Consider the following 17,049-nt stretch of genomic DNA (forward strand, 5'->3'; position numbering starts at 1 on the left):
ATGCAAGAGCATGAGAGGGTGTGACATGACACACTGCTATGATGAAAGAAACGTTTGCTAACAAGGAGGGTATGAAGACAAAAATTTACATTGGGTACACACCACATAAGCATCAGAGATGATGGTGTGGTATAGAAACTAACAGATGGAATAATGCAGGAGGGGGAGAGGGGCCAGGGGAAGGAGCAGAATGGGGCAGTTGCTCTTGGACACATGAGCAACTTGTTATAAGGTACAAAATAGTCTTAAAAATAGCACCAATTGAATTGATTTTAATTAAATAAAGGAGTAAGCTGACTTTAGAAGTGATTGTAACACAAGAAAAAAATTGCTAGTTGTGAATGAAATAAGAGAATGAAGCAAAGAGTGCAAATAATTTTGTCTGGTATGCACAGAATTTGAGAAGCTTTCTAATGGAGTACTTTCCTTAACTAAGTGAGGTTTTCAAAACTTAAGTTTCCAATGAATCAGGATGAGTAAGTTTACAATCACTGCATGCTACTAGTTTTTGACAAAGAGAAAAGTACTTTTAACAGGGGAAATGTTCAAGATTGAACAACGCCCAATGAGACACACATTGTGTCAGATAAAAAAAACACCCACTTAGATTAAACATCAGACTTGAGCTGATGACAAAATTGTGGCTACATTGAAAATAAAACAGATTTGGACAGTACACATACATAGGCAAACGGATGACAGATGAACGAAGTAAAATCTTTGCGAATACAAAGAAATAAGAAGGGACAGAGATGATTACCTAATGGAAGGTGAGTAGATGAAATTAGAAAATATGCAGGAGCAGCACAAATGAGTATAACTGAAGATGACAACAAATGGGAAAATCCACAAGAGAGTTTTATCCATACAGTTAATATCAAAGTAGCAACAGCAGCAGCTGTATTCATTGACATCTAGCTGTTTACAGGACTGATACCATAGCAAAAGCCAATGAGAGAACTCCCTTGGCAACACCACCTGTACCATTCATTCACTGTTTTCAAATCTCTCTGCTACTGCAGGCAGCGGCTACTGTATCCAGCTGCGGATAACGCTCATGTCTGGTATCATAAATAGTTGTGACCCATTTCACTGTGTGCTTATTGTCTCTCTGTAGCATGTCTATCTTGCACTACAGAATATCTCAAGCTTGCACCTGAAGTGTGCAGAAAAATGTGGTTGCTAAACAGATCTTCGGAAGATAGGCTACAGGAATTGGAAAATACTAGCAAGGAACTGGCATAAATGAAAGAAGAAGAAATGATCTGGCGATCTTTTTGAGAAAAGAGGCAGTTAATACTCTTGAAAAACACCATGAAACAGCAGCTGAAAGTGGACTGAAAATTTCTTATAAAAGAAACAATTACACGAAAAGGTTTTTCTTGATACTTAGGTGGATAACCTATGTTTATACAGTTTGGCAAAAATCTCAAGTACCCAAACCTCTGGATTAAATTGGAAAGAAAGAAGCATTAAATTACAAACAGCTTACAGACAAAATTATTTAGTTGGACAGATAAAAAATCTACTCACCAAATAGCGGCAGAACACACACATAAAAGACTGTTATGATAGCACGATTTCAGAGCCAGTGGCTCCTTCTTCAGGCAGAAGGGTTGAAGGCGAAGGAAGAAGGGTGAAGGGTGAAAATAAAAAGGCCTGGAGAGGTCTAGGAAAAGGGGTAGATTTTGGGAGTCACCCAGAACAGTGGGTCAGAGGAGACTTACCATACAGGTGGGAAGGAAAGACTCAGCCGCTGATTGGTGATTAGATAATTTATCTAAAAAGCTTATAGAATTACACAAAAGAGGTGCAACGAAAAAAATCAATATCTCATAATGCAAAATTAAAACAAATCACTGTTGTTAAATCTGAAGCGATATATTCATCGTAGTCTGTAGTCATCAGATGCAAATCAGTAAAGACACAGAAAAAGAAGAAAGGAAAATACTAACTAAAATTTTTGGTATAGCCTGTGTTGAAGAAATTTGGATAGGCAGAAGTCTAATGGGTTGTATCAAACTTTTGGAGAAAATCTCACACACATTCAGGAACAGAAGACTGAAATTTTATGGCCATTTTCTGACATTCACAGAATGAACAATAATAAAATTGACCAAAAGCATTCTCTAGCTTGCTCTTTCCCAGTACGTTGAAAACAGCTGGATACTTAAAAATAAAAAATATCTTCATGAAATAGGCACGGCAAACAAAATTTTACAGAACAGAGCTGCTGTCTGTACCTTAATTGACAAGCATCAGTTCAAAATCACACCAAGTGTTAAATCTAGGACGACATGGACATAAGAATCTTAGAAAAAACACAGTGGAAAGACGAGATTTTGGGAGGAGGAGAAAGAGGAGGAGGATCTACTTTAACTAAACTTTTGCTGTGTTAATATCATCATATGACTTCCAATAAGAGAAAAATTATGAAAATTAAACTGTACCTTCTTAAGACAGCGTATCTTGCTCAGAGACAAAGACTTCAGCATAACTTTTCCTATGTTGGGAAAAGAAGACAATTGTTTATGCTCATCACAGCATGTAGATACCACTGCCACATATAAATTTACAGCTGATCTTAAAACTTAGCTGGCTGATCATTAAGAACAGCCTATCCAGTTTCTCCTTCTAAAGGCAAGGAAGAACCCCTCCCCCCCCCCCCCCCCCCTACCAAATTAACTACACACAATTCCGCTAGCCAAACCCAGCCACTAACTGTTAAACCAATACAGTTATTCTGCACAAAAGCGAGGCAAAACTTTGTAAGAGAGCAGTCTTTCCATACCATTATTTCTAGGTTGATGTCATAGCATCAATTACTTCCCAATGAGTTTCCTGATATTCCCTGCAGAACAGCATTCTTGGTACTGCCATAGACAGTGGTACTAAAAATTTTACAGTAATCATAACTATAAAACAGTAATTTTAAAACTGTGGAACTCACACGCTGATTTGTGCATCTTCGGTCCTGTGTCATCTTCATGACAAATGGTGGCTGTGCTTGTGTACTGGCATTTTCTGTGGAAGACAAAATGAGTGAAGTGTTAAAACTTTTTTTACATATAGATGCCACACAACAAAACTGAACAACAACATTTCTCTGTACTGTAACACACATGTCTAGGCTAGGATGGCCTTACAAGATGGAACTCGAGTACAAAAAATAAATACAGTAGGAATAAACAATAATAATATTGCAAATAAAACAAAAAAAGAATTCCAGTTAATTGAATCATTAGTTAAGAATAAAATTTTGGGAACTTGGTAGTTATCTACAGCATATGAGACATGGCATGTTTGTGTAAAAGACAAATGAGCAAGTAAGTCACCTTCACATAAGTAGCCTCAATACAAACAAAAGATCATGCATGGCAAGGTGTACTGGAACTGCTGACATTAAAACTCTACCTTTAGTACAGTTCTTCAATTTGCTTTCCACATTTCACCAAATAGTTACAGTAAAAAGAAGTTTTTATGCTAACTGCCTGAACATATCTTTCCCAGGCAGACATAACTGCTTCACCAGTTTTCAAAGGATTTTACTGTGTTTGCTGATATTACAGTAACAGAAGTTCGAGCATTCAAAATACCTGCTTGTCACCAGAAATCTCAAAGTTACTCCTAATCTCCCATCTACATTGATTACCTCACTCATTAATGTATTCCATTTCTCTATTTTATCTTGCATCAACATAATACCTTGCTGTAAGATGCAGGATTCCTCAGAATATAGTTTATGAAATCTACAAATGATAGACCACAGCAATCAGTCATCTTTTTTGCAGCTTTTATTTGGCAAATCTAGAGTTTGGCTAGTGCCTAGCCATTATTAATGCATTATTTCATAGTATAATCTTGAAAGAACTATGGCAGACACCCGAACAACAGGGAACTGCCATGCATTGATGCAATGAAATAATGCATTGATAATGTTTAGGCACTAGCCAAAATCTAGATTTGCCAAATAAAACCCGCAAAAAAGGAAGATTGATTGATATGCCCTATCATTTGTAAATTACATCAGTCACTGAGTGCATCCATGTCCCTAATGGAAGGTAACCTCATTTATGAAATCCTTCCGGCCTGTGGGTCGTATGTGTCAGTAAATTAACGTGACAAATTGCTCCTTTCTTTCAAACCATTCACAGACCCATTCTTCCTTTTTTCTGTTGCCTGCAAGCTTTACTAATGTAATTGCAGCTATCACTTTCTTTTTGTGTTCAACGTCTTAACCATTTAAAACTGCATTAACTGACATATTTTGTCATTATTATTGATGGTGTGAAGTGGCTTGAATATACTGAAGGTCTGACAAACTACTGTTGTCAATAAATATTGAACATGTACAGGCCTCTTAATTCTAACATTAAAATTTTTCTCTCTGGTAGTGGAGATATTCTGTAGTTGTACTAGTTTAAAATCTTTGATCCAACAAAATTTCACAGCACTAAATGGAATATTTATCTTTGAACCTGATGCTGGCATAATAGCTGAAAACCGGTTCGTGAATAATAAATACTGTGAAGTATTACACCAGTGTTTTGTGTGTTTCATTCGCAAAGTGTAAAATATTCTACCAAGGACCGACGAAACAGTAAATGCAATTAATCTTCATATATATATATATATATATATATATATATATATATATATATATATATATATAGAGAGAGAGAGAGAGAGAGAGAGAGAGAGAGAGAGAGAGAGAGAGAGAGAAGGGGGGGGGGGGGGCACGTTCTAAACTGCGAAGTCAGTGATTACGATATAACGTTTTCAGTGATTGTTTTACTTCTATTAACTCCTTGCTATGTATTGAATTCAACAGATTTATTTTCTTTATCACTGTATCTTAAGGATGTTAAAGGATTAGAAGCTTTCATTTATTTCGATGGGATTACTGATTCACTCGTTCGTTCGTACCCAGTGTTTAGTAAATCCCATTATCTTGGGGACCCTTCAGACTGAGAATCAGTGTCTGTGCGGTAGTAGCCGCCGTTGGTTATTTGCATAAAAATTCTAACAAAATATGACTACCGCTGACACACGTCTGGGCAATTTTGCGACTGCATTTTCCGATGCAGCGCAATTACCGGCATCAGACAATTTTTTTCCACACATTAAAGCGTGTCGACCAGTATCAAAGAAGTCATGTCTTATTTTGTGGCTGAAACTGAGTACGTATCATTAATCAGACACTGGAAAGCAATTAATTCACAAAACGCCCAATATTTGTGTAGCTTCCCATAGGGTGCCAAATGGCTGCCAGCAGCAGAATACACCCACGTGTCGGGACAGCTGTGCGGCGGACGTGCAAGTGCTACGTGGCTCAGGCACTGCCGTGTCCTTGAAGGGGCGAGTAGCGCAGCTGCCAGCCGCGAGCAGCCGGCGTGACCTTGGATTGAGGCCGGGCTCACTGCGCAGCGAACTGGCTGGCTGGCTATTGCTCTCGAGCTTTGCTGGGGTAGTATTGGCGGCGCTATCGCGCGCTCCGTCTCTCAGGATGTAACAGTTTTTTCATTACTCCAATGAAACCCCTAAAGCAAGTTTTTTTTTCTCCACTCCGCGTCTCGAAGACGATGGGGCACTTTTTCTCTAACATCTTCCGTACAGTAAATGCCCTACGTTGATCGTTCTGGTGTGTGAATTTAGCGCCACGTACTCTGCTACGCATTAGAAGCACAAAAAGCTCAAGAAAGTATAAGCGGTGAAAGGGGGGCAGTGAGCAAAGCACGTTTGTTTTACACCATAGAAGTGGCTATACATAGATACTGTGACTAGACTAAAATCTCAGTTGTCAGATTTACTGATGACGTATCTAGATATTTTCAAACACCAAATTTTTCCAAGTGTGTCGCTAGTGATTGGTACATTTTTCCTGCATGGTAAAAGTTATTTTACAAAATACTTTTACTTCAAAGGCGTAAGAAAGGCCAAATTTTATAAGGATACAATACTAAAATGTAAAGAATTTCGCATTAAAAAAAAGATTAAATACAACATATCAAAACGAGTACACATTCAATATTTTACGTCCGTCCCATACGGAACATTTCTGGTTGCAAATAATCGTCTGAACTGATATGGTACGCTTAGTGGCGTCTTGTCTGAAGTTTGCGACATTCCAGGTAATTTTGTCGTTTTAACCAGGTGCACTGAGGAATCATTCTTCCTGCGTTCTCCTTTACTTTGGTGTTGAGTTTTGTGATTTGCGTTGTGACGCATACGCTGGGGTATTTTCAACAAATGTGTAGGTTCTCTTTACGAATCAGTTTTCTGTGGCTGAACATTATTAGCAAATCGAACAAAAATTTTCTTTCGGGTTTTTCCGCTCCTGCCTTTTTCCCCTTTTTGCGAATGCTGGAAAGAACGGTCGAGATGTGTACTCTCTGACGTGACAACGTGTTTTTAAATGGTGCTGCTTCGTAATTTAATGACGCAAAATCCCGTAGTACTTGAGATGGCCAGTAATTAGACATGAATTTCAAAATTGCGATAAAATACTGGACACATTACTATATAATACACTTTTTCAAAATACATTAAAGTAAATTTTAAGGCAATACAGAAGATGAATATTAAAAGGCACACCACAGAACAAGACTCCCCTTATTGTGGATGCGAAAGAATGTGCTGTGTGTAACAGTCCTCCACCGCTGTCGAACATTGTCCAGTCAATTTTCTTGTATATTTTAATAAAACTTTCCAAATACCCATTGAGCACATACGTATGATTTTAATAATAGTGACCTAGTCGTTATGGTTGATTCAATACGCGCCACGTACTAATATTACTTACTGTTACATTTATATTTTAATAGAATTTTTTGCCTTTATTTACGTGCACAATGAATATAGGTACCGAGACAACGCTACACAAACTGAGACACTTCTTGGTTCTATAAACGTGCAGTATCGGAAAATATTTGTTAGCGCTCTCTCTCTCTCTCTCTCTCTCTCTCTCTCTCTCTCTCTCTCTCTCTCTCTCCCTCCCTTTCTTCCTTACAGACAATGCCTACCTCAGGCACATATCTAAGTCCGCATAATTTTTAAAGAATTGCCATAATCAGGTATTCCGCTTACCTGAAAACTAAACACGGCTCCTGAACACATGACATAAAAACTTGAGACTTAGGATATTATTTTATATTGCATGCCGCTAGGCTATTCTCGAATAGCGGGTGGATCTTGCGTTTCGAAGTACGTTAGGGATGCCTTGGAGGCGATTTTCTTCGAACCCGAGTTCAGAATGGGAGGAAGCAACTGCTTTGTCCGAGTCAAAGTCTGAAGGAGTATTTATGCCATCTATCATTTCTGAGTAACAGCACTGTGTAAAAACGTCAAATTCTTAATGCATAAAAAAATCAGAGTTACACGTGTTCATGTTTATTGAAAACTAAAAGCAATTACGACCCATTCTCATAGTTTAATACACCAAAATGGCATTCAGCACTGAATCCGATCAAACTGAAGGCCATGAAAGGCAACAGACGTTTCAAATAATACTCATTTGAGGTTCGATGTATCCTATTTTCAACTTTCCGTCTAACAAACTGTCATAGCGCGGCTCACGTGGAGGGTGGTGTAATATTTCTTTCGCGTTGAAGTCTCTTGCATTCAGATTGTGTGGCGTGTTAAGATTTTAAAATGTCTTCCTAAAAAAATAGCCGTGTCCCGCAAATATTACATTTCACAGTATTTGCGTCGACTTCACTTAAATAATTCCTAGTCACAACTATTAGGCTTTCCGTCTGAAGAGCGCCTAATAATGAAGACTGGCCCACGCAAGGAATAACTGAACAGCACGTCAGCTATTAAAGCCTGACTGGAACTCTTAGCCATTATCTGAAAGTTATCTCTGGGGTTTTTCCAGTTTCCACACCCCAGTATTCTTCTGTCAAACACGTAAATTCCATTAATCCTTCCAACACTGGGCAGACCTGAAACGAATTGTAAACCACGACGTTCCACTGTGGAAGACCGAGGAGGGTCCTCTTATTCTCCCCACAGCGGGCAGACCTAAGGACAAGTAAAAACCGACGTTCCATTGTGGTGGGCTGAGGTAGGTCTGGAAACGGTAATACATTTCGACAACGTTGCCGCTCCTACTTTGAAGTTTCATCTCAAAACTAATGGTGCCGGAGGCGTAATTTTCATTGAAAGTTCCGAACTTTTGGGACGGAGACGAAGCTTCTGTTACATCCCTTGCACACTCGGCCCAGGGAGCTTACACAGCCAGAGGATTGGTATTTGGAAATATTGCTCTGTAAGAGAGAACTTAATATCACCGATGAAATGCCTTTACATGTTGCACTACATTGGCGGTATGTCAGTTTGTGCAAGTATTTAAACGCAGTGTGCATCTAAGTGCTATATAGATTAATACAGGAAGTTTCACAGTAGGCCCGAAAATCTACAAAAATGAATAACACGGGGGAAAAAAAAATGCTAACAGTTAACAACGAAATTGTTGAGCCTGTCCATCATTTCCGTATTTATGGCAGTTGGAAACTGGGGCTAAATAGGAGGTTTAAGTAGCAGGTGAGTAAGAATGGTTTGTTCTCTTGGTAAACTAAAAAATCTTTCAATGTTTCTAAAAACAATATATTTACAAAACCGTTTGTTACAAATTATTAATTATGACACACACACACACACACACACACCATTCAAAATTGGAGAAATGTATATATATATATATATATATATATATATATATATATATATATAATATATATGGGTTGAATGAGAAGTAATGGTAACAGGATTATAATTCATACCAGACTTTATTTGCCAGACGTTCACCATATTACATGCCCTGAATATAATTGCCACACATGTCAATCATCTTCCCCCACAGAGGTGGTAAAAGTCGTACAACGTCTGCGCATCCATCTCTGTCGATGTCTCGCAAGGACCGCCCTATGGCACGAAAGATGTCTTGTGTTGTAGCGCATGCCACGAAGAGGTTCCTTCATTTTCGCGAACAGACTGTATTCGCACGGACTCGTATCTGGTGAATGCGGTGGATGTTCCGATATCCCCCACCCCCACGTACGCAGGCGGTCCTGCACGGCGCCCTCGGGTAGCATCATCGCACACTGTCGTGAAGGACGATGCGATGCAGCGTCAGAAGCAAAAACTGTCGTGCCACTTCAATCTTGATCCACGCACGTTGTTCCTGTTTCCTGAACACACTATTAGGGAGCTTGAAGTTGCCTCCCACACTTTCAGACAGAACACATAGAAACTGACTCAAACACAGTATTCGCCGCTCACTGTACTACATACTACTGACCTTACCTATCAGCGACACACAGGTGTGCCACGTGACTCAAATCCTTCATGTTACGGCAGTGGTGTCACTAAATGTGATCGTAGTAACAAAGGGGAGAGCAGAATAAATAATGTCAGGGTATCCGACTGGTGGGAAACCAAGAGTGACAAAACACAGACGATATTCTATGGAACCAGGGTGAAGGGAGAGGGGGGGGGGGGGGGAGAATGCAGGACGAACGTGAATGTATGCTGCTTAGAACCATGCTGTATGGAGAAATACGGTGGCGGTCTTTATCCAGCAGACTATGGAAAAATGCATGTAAAACAAAAGCAAGTCGATATACAGGCTACAAAAGGCGTCATATGGTGTCTGGTGACCAGGAGAGACGTTACAATTCATCCTCGTTCTCTCGAAACTAGTCCTGGACGATGCAAGCTGTGTGAACACTAACAAACATTGTACAACGGGATGGACCTGACGTGCCAAAACGGCCACATAATCCTTGGCAGTTATGTGACGTTTCATAGTAACCACGGGTCCATTCGAATGCCACAATATAGCACCCAAATCATCGCCGAAACCCCGCCATGTTTCACTCTAAGGACGTAAACTCTGCCGGAAGTTGGAAATAGTGTGAATCAAGACACATGGGACCAAATTATTCTTCAACTGCTCCATAGTCCAGCTCCTGTGGCTTTGTCGCCATGTTTTCCTGTTGTGTGAATTTCCATCACTAATAAGCAGTTTTGGAATTCCAGCTCTAACTATGATTATTTGCTTATGGAGACGTCTTCGAGTTGCTTTAGTTCGCGAGTGATCTTTGACGCTGTCGTCCTCTTATTTTTCGTCACAATCTTCTTCAAAGACTTGTCACCGCCGCTCGACACATTCTTTCGTCCGCGCTGTGACATAATTGTTGATATTTTCCGCTTTCCTCGAAGTGGTATAAATCTTTGATACGCCCCTCTTGAAACACCAGACACTTCGTCCCCTTTGGTTACAGAAGCACCCACCATATGAGCATCCACAATATGCCCACGTCAGAATTCACTTAGCTCCTGATTTGGCCACGACTGAAACCTGCAACGTATTGAGGGCATTTCACAGGTGCTGTTTGTGGTCAAATGCAAAAGTGCAAACATAAACAGTTTCCCTAGTCTCTGCACGTATATTCAAGCATGACTTTCTCACGGTGTTCCCATACTTTTGTCCAAAGCCTGCACATCAATACAGAAAGTTTATCAATACACAACTTGATACCGAAATCAGTTGTTATTCTGTACAACTCTATCATTGAGAATTCAATGACGGAGACCTACTCCAATTACTGTGGCAATTTCATTTTGAATGTCACACTGACAGTACGTTTATACGCGGAAATTGTTCAGAATACCTTCATATGCCAAAATCTCACCACAGCACGCTGACACAACATATGGCTATTATGTGAGAGACTGTAATACATGACTTCTACAACCATCGAACGTCTGATGTAGCGACTACCCCCTTCTGCTGGGAAACTAAACTTCAAAGTAGTTTTTAGTGGAATTCGGGCTTCAGCCTGAAATATTACACTAGGGGGCGAGAGATGCACTGTGCCTTTCCGTATCGCAACTGATGGAAGTAATTTGTGTATTTACTAACCAGATTACACACACGATGTAAGCAGCTAAGAATTGTTCCTCCCTCGTGTGATGACAAGTGCTCAGGACTTGAAATGATATTACACTTGTTTCTTACAGAGAGCAACAGCATCAGAAACAAAGCCGCGAGGAAGTCTGTTACCAACAGGTGTAGCACAGCTGCACGCCAATGTATTTGCGTGACTGTAGCAACCATAACTGGGACTCGAAACCTCTTGAAGGAACATTCACAGTTACATATCACGGTAGCATTATTTTCATCTCTGGTCAAATACTAGGCCCGCCTATGACCGCTGAATGGGGCTAAAACCAGCTTTCCCTTTACGGAAATAGTGGAACTTTTTTGTATCTGATTTTCTTAACGCAAAAATTTCACTGTCCTCTTCTGTCGGTAATACTTTTTCAAGTTACCTTCGGGAAATTACAAGTTACCTGCGTCACTGCATGCAACGAAAAAGGGTCCCCTCCCTCCAGTTCACGCAAATTTCCGTCTACGTGATATAAGCTTCCAATGGGCCGTCTGAAATAAATTATACATCTTCCCGAAAGATAACGCCAGCCACCATCAGAATTTGAAAGAGGATATTCCAGTCAACATTGTCCAAAGCTTTCTCTAAGTCTAAAAATGCTAGAAACGTAGGTTTGCCATTCCTTAATCTAGCTTCTAAGATAAGTCGTAGGGTCAGTATTGCCTCACATGTTCCAACATTTCTACGGAATCCAAACTGATCTTCCCCGAGGTCGGATTCTACTAGTTTCTCCATTCGTCTGTAAAGAATTCGCGTTAGTATTTTACAGCTGTGACTTATTAAACTGATAGTTTGGTAGTTTTCACATCTGGCAACACCTGCTTTGTTTGGGATTGGAATTATTATATTCTTCTTGAAGTCTGAGGGTATTTCGCCTGTCTCATACATCTTGCTCACCAGATGGTAGTTTTGTCAGGACTGGCTCTCCCAAGGCCGTCAGTAGTTCCAATGGAATGTTGTCTACTCCGGGGGCCTTGTTTCGACTCAGGTCTTTCAGTGCTCTGTCAAACTCTTCACGCAGTATCGTATCTCCCATTTCATCTTCATCTACACCCTCTTCCATTTCCATAATATTGTCCGCAAGTACATCGACCTTGTATCGACCCTCTATATACTTCCACCTTTCTGCTTTCCCTTCTTTGCTTAGAACTGGGTTTCCATCTGAGCCCTTGACGTGTATACAAGTGGTTCTCTGATCTCCAAAGGTCTCTTTAATTTTCCTGTAGGCAGTATCTATCTTACCCCTAGTGAGATAAGCCTCTACATCCTTACATTTGTCCTCTAGCCTTCCCTGCTTACCCATTTTATACTTCCTGTCGATCTCGTTTTTGAGACGTTTGTATTCCTTTTTGCCTGCTTCATTTTTATATTTTCTCCTTTCATCAATTAAATTCAATATTTCTTCTGTTACCCAAGGATTTCTACTAGCCCTCGTCTTTTTACCTACTTGATCCTCTGCTGCCTTCACTACTTCATCCCTCAAAGCTACCCATTCTTCTTCTACTGTATTTCTTTCCCCCATTCCTGTCAATTGCTCCCTTATGCTCTCCCTGAAACTCTGTACAACCTCTAGTTCTTTCAGTTTATCCAGGTCCCATCTCCTTAAATTTCCATCTTTTTGCAGTTTCTTCAGTTTTCATCTACATGTCATAACCAATAGATTGTGGTCAGAGTCCACATCTGCCTCTGGAAATGTCTTACAATTTACAACCTGGTTCCTAAATCTTTGTCTTACCATTATATAATCTATCTGAAACCTGTCAGTATTTGCAGGCTTCATCCATGTATACAGCCTTCTTTTATGATTCTTGAACCAAGTGTTACCTATGATTAAGTTGTACTCTGTGCAAAATTCTACTAGGCGGCTTCCTCTTTCATTTCTTTGCCCCAGTCCATATTCACCTACTATGTTTCCTTCTCTCCCTTTTCCTACTACCGAATTCCAGTCACCCATGACTATTAAATTTTCGTCTTCCTTCGTTTCCCTCCGCCACATACCGTCAGGTGGCTTGCGGAGTATGGATGTAGATGTAGACTATCTGAATTATTTCTTTGATTTGATCATACATTTCATCAATTTCATCGTCATCTGCAGAGCTAGTTGGCATATAAACTTGTACTACTGTAGTAGGGGTGGGCTTCGTATCTATCTTGGCCACAATAATGCGTTCACTATGCTGTTTGAAGTAGCTTACCCGCATTCCTATTCATTATTAAACCTACTCCTGCATTACCCCTATTTGATTGTGTGTTTATAACCCTGTAGTCACCTGATCAGAAGTCTTGTTACTCCTGCCACCGAACTTCACTAATTCCCACTATATCTAACTTTAACCTATCCATTTCCCTTTTTAAATTTTCTAACCTACCTGCACGATTAAGGGATCTGACATTCCACGCTCCAATCCGTAGAATGCCAGTTTTCTTTCTCCTGATGCACTGTTGTGGGTAAAACTTCAGTAGACGTCCGACACCGATGTACCACAGAAAAATAAACAAGATGTGTATCTACTACTAAAAAAATAATAAAACTATATTTTAAGGAAAATAGCGGCTGGTCATTGGAGCTTTTAAGTGATTACATGAGATGATTGGGGGGGGGGGGGGGGGGGGGAACAAATAATACACACTCGTTCGATATACGTTCTCAAATTACCCGTAGAAAGGCGCACCACTATGTCTGACACCGCAACATATTCTAACCCAAGCGCCAGACGTGTGTGACAATACCAATTGTAAAAATATTTGCTGCTCATTTCATTCGCAGAAACTTAAACTGTACTGTTAGGTCATAAACACACCATCACCTTGGAAGTCTGTACAGAAAAAAACAGCCGTTCACCGTACACCAAGTAGTTATGTCTCCCTTCAAGTAAGAGTCATTGCAATTTTTACTGAAATATTATCCAAAATAATACAATTTAGCTCACAAATTTCCCTCAACAGGGCTACCGCAGCCCTTGTTTGTCATTGGCAAATTTTCGTCGGGAATAACATCTAAGTTTAGTATAGTTTAGTCTGCGGCTACTACACTACGTTAAATGGTGAGAGGGGCATCTTAGGCCTACAGCACCCTTTTATGATATAATCCGCCGAGTTAGCACTACATCCCAGCAACAAACAGTACACTGAAAAATCACAGCTTGTGGAGTCTACTTTCCGCTCCACAGAAAACAGAACGGTAAGGCGTCCTTTCTCTGTGACCTTGGCTGCGAGCAGCCAAACAACATAGCCCGTTACCTTCCTCAAATCGTCCACTCACGTTCCACGGCATGGTAACTACTCTGCTATCGACAATTACCTATTATTCCGCTTTCACAGTTGCGAGCATGTGCAATCTGTTATAAAGAATTTATGGTACCTTCCTGCCAAAAACCTGTCTGCAGTCAGCATATATTATATGCAGTTTTCGGAGCTACTGCTGGTAGCTCCATGGAGGTATATATAATAAAGGGAGATGGCGCAACAGACTTCCGCTGCACACTGCTTTATAGCCAGCGCCGCCATGTTAGTATGTCCAAAACATTAGCAAACGATTGCTTCTGGTCCATAATTTCTATGGGGCGTGCCAGTTAATGCAATTTGCGAATTTAGCGCTCTACAGCTGCGACAACTGTTGGCTGTTCCTGTTTGCAAAGCACTGTACTGTTCGTTTACGAAAATGGATACGCGTATTATTTATACGTTATCTCTGCTAAAAAGCACATTTTTTCCCTCATCCATATGCTAATCATGTTGTTCTGCCAGCAGTACACAGAAATAAAAACTTCAGTACCTATGAACATGTAAGGCAACAGTAAAGTTCCAAGTCCAGCTAGTAAGGACATCGGCTCATAAAATTTCACAAAATCGGACAAACCCACACCTAAAAGTGCGTACATATTTACATAACATTGAAAATTACAGAAAATATTTCTATTAATTTAATAAGGAAGCCTAACAACCTTCTAAAAACGCAAAGTTGAAAAAACGCAAGACGCGAACCCACTAAATGTTTTGTAACACGGCGACTACCAACTACGCTACGCTGGACTTCGGCAATGAATGACCTTTTATGTGACCATCTTCTGAGGCTTTAATCGCTGATACGTTATTAACGGATATTTAATGACAACAAATGATGCGTTTCTGATGAATCCTCAAAGTGTTGTTGCCTTAAAACGGCATACTTTCACAACACGTGTTAAAAATAACAAGAAAATAAAAACCAAAATTCTTTAATCTTCAATATGAAGGCCATCATTTCATTACAACAAATTGTACCAATAACGACGCGCTTTCGAAAAATTCTCAATTTGCTGGTACTCAGAAACAGCATAGATACAAAGGATACAAGTAGTAACATGAAAACCACAAAATACGATCAACTGAAAATGACATACAATAAGGCGTTTCTAAGGTTTTGCTTGCGACGTAGATGGCGTTCTTGCCCTCTTACTAGTTCAACCCTTGGTAGCACGTTGCATAAATATCGCAGAATTCACTTTGCGTTTCACGCAAGACAACGGTTCTTGTTCCTCAACCTGAGGTAAGAGGAAGTCACGTCACAAAAAACTTACGGCTTCACGCCAAAGTTAACTCGTCCAGCGTGTAAACGGCGTTACCTCCAAAAGGAGGCAGCACGAGGATTGAGACAAAAATGATTGACATGGTGAAATCAATGGTGTAGCGGAAGGAACACAGTATTAGATAAAAAATATTACTAAGTGAACGTGCCTGCGGAAGGACGTTTTTTAATTAGATACTGCGTGCAGCTGTGATAGTACGGAAAAATAGAAACAATAGTGGTAGTTACCGTTCTCGTAACGACTTAGCAGGAGTAACACACGTAGTTTAATTAGTTCTTGATGTAACGAAAACAGTGTTAGCAGCTGACAGAAGTAGTGAGAATGAATATAGACTACGTGAAAATTATACAACCTGCTACAAGGGTGGTAGTTTTGAGTGTTCCGTTTGATAAATGTCTACACATTTCTCGATGCTGTGTAGACTGGTGCGTTGCCAAGAAGCAAAATGCTGTATCCGCCAATTACTGTGCGTTGGGTATCTACAGTAACATTCCTCCTCTGGTCTCGGGTTCATTTTATTTTGTGAAGTATGAAGTGTCATTTTCTCTCTTCAAATCATATTTCTATTTGTATTGGTATGCAGGAACACCAAACCAAACATTTGGTCCCTTGGTTTACAGTGAAACAATTGTGGCGCCAGCATGTGAATCTTCGTACACTGTCTTCTGTCGAACAGCTAAATGGGTGAATAAACACTATGTCTGGCTTTGTTTGTGAAGAACCAAAGAAATCAGTCGTCTGGGGCAACAGTTTGTGTTTTTGGCCATAAAAAAATTACGTCTTCCAGACCACAAAAGTTTCACGCGGATCTCTTACTATAATCCTTTAGTTTCAGCTGTGATACGACGACCAGAGAGCACCTATAGCTGCCAATTCAAGCTTTTTCAATGTTAGAACAACGCCTTCTGCATCAAGCGCCAGGGACTTGTGACGCTCTACACCGTAAAATGACAGTAGCAACAAATGACTACCGAGTGTGTTCTAGCCTCACTACCTAACCTTGTGTTATCTTTCGTAAGGACTGCAAAAAGTTGATGAATTACGAACAACATTCAATGCCGCGAGCACACTGATGCGCGTTACCCTGATCTATAGGAATTTATACTACACACTATACATTATTTTTATGTGCAATGCGAGTTAAACCCAATGCGTCATTAACAATACTTTGAACAATCGATACTCGTAACGAGAAATAGCCGTTATGCAAGTGAATATACTGATGCCAGCTACGCTGCTAAATTCTCTCTTCGGTTCATGCCAGGTCCACTACACTTGCGCAACTTTCATAACAAGAACGGACTGCTTAACGCTTGGGCATTACACCATAAAAGGTATTATCACACCGGCCAATGAACTGTATACTACGGTTAGGTACTTATATTTTAAATATCATGAAATTGTGGTGGAAGCGTCTAACAAGGGTACTTCGGCGATGAACACTTTAAAAATTCATCAACGCCACTTCCAGAGTTTGGACTAAAAAATGCCCCCTCCCCACCCGTATTTCCGTTCTTTTAATCCGA

General features: G+C 40.1%; 1 protein-coding gene across 4 annotated transcripts in view; it reads right to left on the bottom strand.

The window, feature by feature from the left end:
- Positions 1 to 17,049, bottom strand: part of LOC126282237 (la-related protein 1B) — a 142,292-nt gene that overhangs the window by 89,109 nt on the left and 36,134 nt on the right. For all 4 annotated transcript variants that reach the window (XM_049981820.1, XM_049981821.1, XM_049981823.1 and 1 more), the window contains one exon: positions 2,951 to 3,024. In XM_049981820.1, coding sequence (XP_049837777.1) covers positions 2,951 to 3,024 — 74 coding nt within the window. The remainder of the gene's footprint in view (positions 1 to 2,950; positions 3,025 to 17,049) is intronic.

This window comes from Schistocerca gregaria, chromosome 7 (assembly GCF_023897955.1).
Source record: "Schistocerca gregaria isolate iqSchGreg1 chromosome 7, iqSchGreg1.2, whole genome shotgun sequence".
NCBI lineage: Eukaryota > Metazoa > Arthropoda > Insecta > Orthoptera > Acrididae > Schistocerca > Schistocerca gregaria.